General features: G+C 41.3%; 1 protein-coding gene across 1 annotated transcript in view; it reads right to left on the bottom strand.

Annotated features, from left to right (window-relative positions):
- The window catches only part of ikbkg (inhibitor of nuclear factor kappa B kinase regulatory subunit gamma), a 42,836-nt gene extending 36,329 nt beyond the window's left edge, over nt 1-6,507 (bottom strand). Inside the window, 2 exon segments of the mRNA XM_084332711.1 lie at nt 1,937-2,080; nt 6,340-6,507. Coding sequence (XP_084188837.1) covers nt 1,937-2,075 — 139 coding nt within the window. The 5' untranslated portion in view covers nt 2,076-2,080; nt 6,340-6,507.
- Between the last annotated feature and the right edge of the window lie 3,978 nt (nt 6,508-10,485).

Below are 10,485 nucleotides of genomic sequence, written 5' to 3'. Positions count from 1 at the left end.
ATGTCAGCCAGAGATGGGGAGAAGCATGAACCTTTAATCCATTCAGTGCCAACCACGAGTATAGTCGGGTTAACTCGCCATCGCTTCCGTGCCAATCACGACGATAGTCAGGTTTTAAATCATTATTTCTTTTATTAGCGATATCCATTCATTTTCATCCATCCAACCTGATGTTATCGTTGGGAATGGGTCTGAGCTCGGAAAAGGGCAAATACCGCCGCCTATCGTCTCCCGGATGGTATTGCACATCATTTGATTGGATTGGCTGGGTATGTGCATCAGAAGAACAAAACTCCGGTCCGGGTTTCCCTTCTCGGGCATGCAGCTGGATACTATTGCAGCTTGGTCGAGTCAGGGGGGCAGCTTGGATTATGTGTTTTGGACTATAACGTTGGATCAATGGACGCGATCGATATTTGGAATGGCGATCAGGAATTGGATTAATCTTTTTGCATGACATCAGATGTGAGGTAAGGCCTTTATGTTACGAATCTTGGGGTAATCAGATGTTCCTATCACCGCCATCTGAGCGCGCGTGTGTGTGTGTGCGAGGTTTGCGCCAACCAAAGTACGGAGAAGCGATTTTTCAGACCCCGCTTCTCTTCGTGCATGAGGACACATATACTATCGATAATCTAGCGTTTATTTTAAAACTATTCATAAATCAAGCGACAAATGGCACGCTTTCTAAGGAAATACATTTAAGCTCGATTTGTTGGAGTTTATTGAGATGAGACAGAACGCCATGTCTTACCATACTTTTTGTAAACTTTATGTACATATACCTGTTATGTCTTATTCTTATTACTTGTATTATTGCACAAATGTCTTATTCTCATCCTATTCTTATTATTGTATTATTGCACAATCGTTGCGGGCAAGACCCCCCGCATTTCACTGTATGCTTGTATGCCGTGACAAATAAAACTCTTGACTTGACTTGTTATGCGTGTTGTATGTGCCTCCCTGTATTGTAAATAGTTGACATGTTTGTTGTCACTACTGTATGTATAATTGTAAATAAGTTAATTTATGTGTTGTAAATAAATATTTATGTGCAATCGTTTCATTTCAGCTCAGTGTGGAGAAATGCACCGATACCAACAGCCGCCTTACTGCGCGTGTCTGTGACGACACTGTTGACACCACGTATCCGTGACATGCGCGCCCCGCGAAAACACTAGTAGTTTTGGGGGACCTACCACCCCCCCCTGAAAAAAATCCTAGGGGAAACACTGAAACATGAACAGAGACGCTTCCGAGCCGAGGACATACGTGAACGCTAGGGGTGGGTGTTACGACCCTGGCATTAACAAAAGCATGGTACATAACAGTGGGAATCACCAGAGGCCTCACAAAGTCACAATACGATATTATCACGATACTTAAGTCACGATACGATAGTATTGCGATTCAAAATATATTGCGATATGCTGAGTATTGCGATATTAATATTACGATATATTTGGATTTATTACCTTTTTTCAACTGCAAAGTCTTTGTCAACATGTTTTATCTAATAAAATAAGGTTTTCAGTCTGTTCATCTCACTTCAATCATTTTTATTGCAGCAAATGGGATTTTCTCAAGCAGACAGATGTCAACACTGTAATCTGTGTTGCATGTACCCGACAAACTGAACTGTTTGTATTACAGTCATATTCCAACTTAACTGAATGCACACGTGTACTATTACAGGTATTGAAATGAACAATGCAAATTCCTTATACAAAAAAAAAAAATTGCATAATAAAATATCGATATACTCTGCGTCCTTGTATCGATACAGTATCGCCACGCAAAGTATCGCGATACTATACTGTATCGATGTTTCCCCCCCACCACCACTAGTGAACGCCGTCTCTGCCATACTGTGTGATGCCTGGCTGCCTAGAGTAGTGGAGATGGAAACCATGTGAAGGAAGGGAACTCTTACCTCTGAGCTGCTGGTTGTCTCCCAGTAGCCTGGTCACCACCTCGTTAGAGGCCAGCTCCGCCGGGACCCTGAGGGCCCCCCCGCTCTCCTCCCCCGACATGTCCCACTGGATGGGCCCTTCTGGCTGGGGCTGCACCATGATACCTAGTACACACAGTTAGGGGTGGGCAATATGACGATATTAAATAAATATCGGGTACAGTTCATTAACGATACACTTTTTAAACGTATCGTGGACATCGTGATGTTTTGCACAAACCCTCATCCATACAGTATATATATATGTGTGTATTTTTGGCTAAAGTGAATAGAAAACACAGTACTGTGCAAAAGTCTTAGGCACCCAAGAGTTTTTATATAAATTGTCTTAGATGTTAATACATTTTTTTCTGTATTAGTCCGTAGACTACTCTTTAAACATTTTAGAAACTTTTCATTTAATTATTTTTTAAAGCATCTTCATGGTTTAATGCAGACATATATTGCAGGGACTATTATCCATCAAAGGGTTAAATCAAGCCTTTTTAAGTGCTTTAGAGGAAATGTCAAAATATTGCGATATATATCGTGTATCGTGATAGAGCCAACAAATATCGTGATATCATTTAGAGGCCATATCGCCCAGCCCTACACACAGTACATACTGTATTCAATCTGGCTGCACCATAGTACCTAGTACACACAGTACATACTGTATTCAATCTGACTGCACCATAGCACCTAGTACACACAGTACATACTGTATTCAATCTGGCTGCACCACAGTACCTAGTACTATGGACCCTGGACCTAGGACTAGGGGTGGGAATCACCAGAGGCCTCACGATACGATACTATCACGATACTTGAGTCGCGACTCGCGATACAATAGTATTGCGACACAAAATATATTGCGTATGCTGAGTATTGCGATATTAATATTGCGATATATTGCGATTTATTACCTTTTTTCAACTGCAAAGTAAAACTTTGTCAACATGTTTTATCTAATAAAATAAAGTTCAGTCTGTTCATCTCACTTCAATCATTTTTATTGCAGAACATGGTATTTTCTCAAGCAGACAGATGTAAACACTGTAATCTGTGTTGCATGTACCTGACAAACTGAACTGTTTGTATTAGGCCTAACAAAAATAATGGTTGGTTTCAGGTTGCCGACCGACCCTGCCGATTTAGGTGCGACCCAATATATTTTATGAGTTTTAAAAAAAAAATATATATTAAAAAAAAATCTGATTTTTTTTTTTTTTTTTTTATAGAATAAAGTTTCATAGAAATCTTAGTCAAACATTTAGTATTATGGATATTAAACATGCTGGCAGAGTACATGCATCCATGTTGTTGTGAACATTTTAATTAAATAAAGAAATTCCCTATCCATAGTCGCCGTGGGAAAGAATAAAATAAAAAAATAAAATAAAATAAATTCCCTACCTACCCATGGCCAAACTGACAACCAACCTGAAACCAACTATTATTTTTGTTAGGCCTTACAGTCATATTCCAACTTAACTGAATGCACATGTGTGCGTGGTGGACTACTGTAGTACTATTACAGGTATTGAAATTAACAATGCAACTTCTCCGTGTCTTAAACGACCTGATTTCAGCTGCTGATGCAGGTAACTCTTCCCTACTACTACTCCTTGACCTCACAGCCGCCTTTGACACGGTAGATCACCACATCCTCTTAGCTCGCCTCGAGCATTACGTAGGCCTTAGGGGCCCCGTCTTAGACTGGTTCCGGTCCTACTTAAGCAATAGGACCTTCTCTGTCCAACTTGGTGACTTCACTTCCTCTGTGGCCCCCCTCACCTGTGGGGTGCCCCAAGGCTCGATATTGGGTCCCACTCTCTTCCTCCTATATATACTCCCCCTAGGCCAGATCTTGGCAAAACATAACATCTCATTCCATTGCTTCGCCGATGACGTGCAGGTCTACCTCCCCTTAAAACCCACCCAAGGGAAAACAATAAAACCACTACTTGACTGCCTGGCAGAAATCAAGTGCTGGATGTCTGAAAACTCCCTGACATTAAACGAAGAGAAAACTGAGGTCATTGTTTTTAATAGTGCCCCCCCCGGCCCCCCTCATTGACGCACCCTGGGTCCAAACCTCTCCACCTCTGTCAGGAACCTCAGGGTCATCTTCGACAGCAATTTAAAATTTGACAAACAGGTCAGCACCGTAGTCAAAACCAGTTTTTACCACCTTAGACTCCTGGCAAAGACAAAGGCATACCTCTCCCAAAGTAACCTAGAGACGGTGATACATGCCTTTGTCAACACTCGCCTCGACTACTGCAATGCCCTTTACACGGGCATCGATAAATCCCTGCTTCGCCGCCTACAACTGGTGCAGAACGCAGCCGCACCGCACGCCTCCTCACCAAAACAAGAAAACATAAACACATCAGCCCAGTTTTGGCCTCACTCCACTGGCTGCCTGTTCGCTTTAAGATCGATTTTAAATTAGCCCTAAATGTTTTTAAATCACTAAATGGCACGGCTCCTCCCTATCTGTCTGAGCTTTTGCACCGCCACACCCCCCACCGATCCCTCAGATCAGCTGACCAGCTGCTATTGGTGGTGCCTAGAACTAGGCTCAAGACTAGGGGAGACAGAGCTTTCTCCACCGCAGCGCCTAGACCTAGACTGTGGAACAGCCTCCCCCTCAGCGTACGGACTGCCCAGACCGTACAGGCTTTTAAATCACTTTTAAAAACCTACATGTTCTCCTTGGCCTTCACCCCCCCCACTTAATCACCACTAGACCCCTGGCCCTTCTATCCTCTTTGTTTTACCGTGTCCTACCTGTTTTTATTACTTTCATTGCTTTACTATGTTTTTAATCTTATATCTTGCATCATATTATTTTGTTTTTATTACTTTCATTGCTTTACTATGTTTTTAATCTTATATCTTGCATCACATTATTTTGTTTTTATCAACCTGCTTGTGAAGCACTTTGGTGCCAGCTGCCGCTGCCTGGAAATGTGCTATATAAATAAAATTGACTTGACTTGACTTCCTTATACAAAAAAAAGATATATATTAAAAAGAAATAAAAAAAATTGTTATGAATAATTAAATATCGATACTTGCCGTATCGATACAGTATCTGCACGCAAAGTATCGCGATACTACTACGTATCGATTTTTTCCCCCACCCCTACCTATGACCCTGGTGTAAACAAGATGAAAGTCTTTCTCTGGTCTGCATCCCCTTAACAATTGTGTGTATTGAGTCGTATTGTATTGTACCCATTCTGCAATCTGTTAATAAAATGTTCAATCAATCAATCACACACAGTACATACTGTATTCAATCTGGCTGCACCATGATACCTAGTACACACAGTACATACTGTATTCAATCTGGCTGCACCATACCTACACAGTACACACACAGTACTGTATTCAATCTGAAGCATTCTTAGCTATTTTAATCCATATATAGTTTGAATATTGGATTATTGTATATTGGAGCTTGTGTGTGTGTGTGTGCTAGTCCAAGTCTCTAGTCCTTTGTCATGTTTACTTGTAAATGTATGTTATGTTTATGATAAGTATTGTGTTGCACGGTCACAATGTAAGGATTCTTGTGGAAGAATAGCTCAGCCTCTCCTGCAACGCTGTAGCTAATTTGGGGATCCTAATAAACTCAACCAAATACGCACACACAAACACAAACATGCATTATCCACTCAGCAATCTCTCGTCATCATCCATAACAATAACCGTTGTCATCTCTGTGTACAAATATTAATCCAGTCCACATGCCACTGCATACTGACACGCCACAGATATAGACAGACAACTACTTTCACTTTCAGTTTATTCTTCAAACCAATATCCTAGAGGTGGTTTAGAGAGCTGGCCTGCTCACTTGATTCAGCCTTGATGCGTGTGATGAAGTGTGTCAGTCAGCACAGACAAGAAAGAGGTGAAACAGTGAAAATAGGTGAAACCATCATTACGTCATCATGTCATCAACACCACAATCATGTCGAGGCAGATGAGTTAACTAGCACCTAGCAATCCATCATGCTAACGAAGGCTTCATCACAACAACCAGTCAAACCACCAACAGCCTGTTCAGGTCATGATGACCGACGCCGACTTGTCCTCGTCACCCAGATGTTGTTGTTATATCAGCTACCGACGACAAGACACACTCGTCATCACCCAGATGTTGTCATAATAATAATCAGCTACCGACTAGTAACCGACAAGACACTCAGTATTACCCAGATGGTGTGCTCATATCAGATCAGCTACCGACTAACTCACTCGCGAGATATATACATCTTAAAAAGCCATAGATGAACGTTAACGTTACACTTGAACACGAACAGTCACCGCTGCTGGGCCTAACGTTGTAAACAACAGACCCTTCTTACCTCTCTCTCTGTTTCTGTTGCTCCTCCTGGTTCCGTCGGTCCAAACAAACCAGCTGTCACTTTAGTCAACAACCAGTGAGCTGAGCTGTTTAGCTAGTTAGTTAGTTAGTTAGTTAGTGAGCCAGCTAACCTAGCAGCCCAGTGGAGCTAAATGAGACTAGAGAGGTGTCTGAGACTGATGTTGTTAGCTGTTAGCTCAGGAAGTCCCCTTCCTCCTTCCGCAGGGGAGCCGCGATGACGTCACGCAGCCGCCCAGCAGGCAGACCGAGTAGCGTCCAGCTGCAGCTCCGGAGCGATTGATTGATTGATTGAAAACTTTATTAACAGATTGCAGAATGGGTACAATACAGTACAGCTCAATACACACAATTGTAAAGGGGATGTAGACCAGAGAAAGGCTTTCGTCTTGTTAAATCAGGATCCCCCATTTTCAATTCATCAGGACATATATGACATACATGACATACAGATAGACAGTACTGCTACATCTATACATTTATTATGACATACCAGATTTGCAAATACAGTAGGCCTACTGTTTGTGATACAAAAAAGAGTCCAGAAAAGGGAGTATACATTTGACGTAAAAACTGTACATTGGAGGAGGTTGGGTGGGGTTGTGTGTGGGGGGGGGGGGGGGGGGGTTGGGGGGGGGGAAACACTGTACAACTGTACAAGCAAAACTGTACATTGGGATATTGACAACCATACTAAATAATTTACATTGGAGGGGGTTGGGGGGGACACACTGTACAAACAAGCAAAACTGTACATTGGAATATTGACAAAACCATACTAGGTAAATTACTGTACATTGGAGGGGGTTGGGTTAGGACATTTACAGGGGCCAGTTTCGAATTGCAGTCTCCCGTAGGTGTTCCTTGAGAGTGGTTTTGAAAGTGGGTAGTGATTCACATTCCTTTACAGCTTTGGGTAGGGCGTTCCACATTGATGTGGCATAATTGCTAAACGTGTTTAGTCCCTTGTTTGAGCCGAATCTGGGTTTAACATGATTTGTGGAGCTCCCTCTGGTGTTGATTGATTGATTGATTGATTGATTGAAAAGTTTATTAACAGATTGCAGAATGGGTACAGTACAGTACAGCTCAATACATACAATTGTTAAGAGGATGCAGACCTGAGAAAGACTTTCGTCTTGTTTCCATCAGGGTCCTCCATTTTCAATTCATCATAATGTGATCGTGGTATTCACTGACCTTTGGGAAGTATTTTGACATGTACATGGGTACCTTGGTCGTGTAGTGTATCTTGTAGACCAGGCCCATTGCAAGTTGCTGTACTCTGTCGTCTACTCTAAGCCATCCTAGGTTGTCAAAGTGGGCAGGGGTGAGGTGGGTTCTAGGAGTAAGGTCAAGCAGTAGTCTGACCAGTTTGTTTTGAGATGTTTGTAATTTTGTTTTTAGCGCCTTTGAGGTGCTTTGGTACCATGAGGTGCACGCATAGTCATAGTACCCTTGAATGAGTGCTCCTGCCAGAGTCTTCAGGGTATTCTTGTTTACCAGAGAGGAGATCCGGTACAAGAATCTAGTTAGTTGGTTGACTTTTTTTATTACATTGGATGCCATTTTGTCACAGGAAAGATTTGCCTCTAGGATAAAACCCAGGTAGGTAATTTCGTCTTTCCTTGTGACAATATTGTCACCCACTGTAACTGAGAATCCGTCGGTCTTGCTGAGTTTGTTATTTGAACCGAAGAGAATGGACTCTGTTTTGCCCATGTGTAATGATAGTTTGTTATCAGCGAGCCATATGCAGATTGAAAACGGTTAACAGATTGCAGAATGGGTACAATACAGTACGGCTCAATACACACAATTGTTAAGGGGATGCAGATCAGAGAAATACTTTCGTGAGAGACCAACAAAGTGAGGTAATACATTTAGAATCAAATTGTGGTCGGTTAGATCTAACGTTAATATCACGTTATCCATCTAATGGCTAGCAAGCTCACCTGATGTCGGTATGGCTTAATACAGTGCAAAATACAATCTTATAGTAAGAAACAAAACACAAGTTGAACATAGTTTTGAACGTTTTATTACAATAGTATTTAGGTCGGATAGATCTAACGTTAATATCACGTTAACCATCTAAAGCTCATCTGTGATGTCGGTATGGCTTAATACAGTGCGAAATACAATCTTATAGTAACAAAACAATACACAAATTGAACATAGTTTTGAACGTTTTATTACAATAGTATTTACTGTCTCATGTTGCAATGTATAATCCAGCTAGCGTTCCAGTCAGATCCATTCTGTTGTTCTTGTTGACAATTTTGGGGTCCCTATTTCCCGTTTCTGTATCCTGATTGGTTTATCAGCTAGAGGTGTCCAAAGATATGCATGAGCAAACATTTAATTTAAATGTAAGATTATGAAAACCGATGACCACCAGACGGCTGGCCAACAAACGTATTTTGACTCAACATAATAACTAGATATCACACACAAAGAATTGTGTAGTCTCCCAATATGGATCAATCAAGTTCACTTTAGACAGACTCGGCCTGCCATCTATGTCTCTGGTCCTACCACAACAACATCTCTCTTCTTCTTCTTCTTCTTCCGGTCTCTGGTCCTACCACAACAACATCTCTCTTCTTCTTCCTGTCTCTGGTCCTACCACAACAACATCTCTCTTCTTCTTCTTCCTGTCTCTGGTCCTACCACAACAACATCTCTCTTCTTCTTCTTCCTGTCTCTGGTCCTACCACAACAACATCTCTCTTCTTCTTCTTCCTGTCTCTGGTCCTACCACGCTTAACCCCTAACTGGCACCTTGCATGCTGCCGTCGGTGTGTGAATGTGTGAGTGAAATGGGTAAAATGTGAGGAACCCCCCCATCTTCGATATTTCTTCTTCTTTATTTGCGGGTCAGTTCATGAGCAGTGACCGGTTCACACTGGAATCTGATATCGGCCGGATTTAAAAGATAATGTGAAACAGCTAAACAAAAAGAAAATCAGAGCAATAAATCTAAATTGAGCACTAATGCTTGCAGTGTGAAGGTAGCCTTGTACTCATGGCACAGTTATAAAGCATTAGAAGTACAGTCATAATTACACACAGATGGGCGTAATGTTTTATATAAGAACAAAGCGGGGCTGGCAACTCACTTGTAGTTCCAAGGTGATTTTAATAAACAAAAAAAGGCAGTAGATGCAACATTTCGACCTTACCGGTCTTCCTCAAGCATGCATACAACACAAAATGACATATTTTTATACAGGAAGTGAAAAATCAGCCCCACCTGGTGATCAGGGGCGGTCCAAAGACTTGCATGATTGATACATTTATACATGATTAAGACATAATTTACAGATAGGCAACAGGCAATAGTGTATAAGGTACAAATCCTAGCCAGAAAACAAAAATGAAAAAACTAAAAACAAAGTATATTGACTGTCTCCCTCTATAGGTTACATTTATAAATAAAGTCTAATGTCAAAGTCTTCATTGAGTCCTGTTGGTGCCATAGTTTTAAGATAATGGATCCACCATACTTCTCTCCTCAGTAGGAGATTATCTATATCTCCCCCTCATCTTGGAAGATGCACTCTCTCTATTCCAAGGTATCTTAGTGATGAGACATTGTAGTGTGCCTTTTTAAAATGTAAAGCTACTGGGCTTTTTTCATCCCCATTCCGTATCGTACTCCTGTGTTCAGCAATACGTGTTTTTAAAGCATGTGTTGTCTTACCGACATATGCCTTACCACATGGGCACTTAAGCATATAGATTACATTGGTAGTTGTACATGTTATTTTGCCTCTTATTTTTATCTCTTTCCCAGTTGTTGGGTGATAGAAAACAGTGCATTTTTCTGTAAAGTGACATTGAGCACACAAACCACAACGTCTGTTGCCATCTGGCAGGTCATCTAAAAAAGTGTGTTTTTTTAAGAGGCAGGTCTGATTTAACCACAATGTCTCTGATGTTATGTGCTCTCCTGTAGACTAATCTAGGGGGGGATCTGAAAAGATTTATCCAATGTTGGATCAGAAGTGAACTGAACTGTTTGTTTAAAAAGGTTGCCTAGAGGCGAGTATTGTGTAACACACTGTATAGGTTGTCCAGAGGTAGTTTTGTTTCTTGTAGATTGTAAGCAGTCTTCTTGGGTTTT

This window comes from Notolepis coatsorum (genome assembly GCF_963971535.1).
Source record: "Notolepis coatsorum genome assembly, chromosome: 17".
NCBI lineage: Eukaryota > Metazoa > Chordata > Actinopteri > Aulopiformes > Paralepididae > Notolepis > Notolepis coatsorum.
This window is presented reverse-complemented; position numbering and strand designations above follow the sequence as displayed.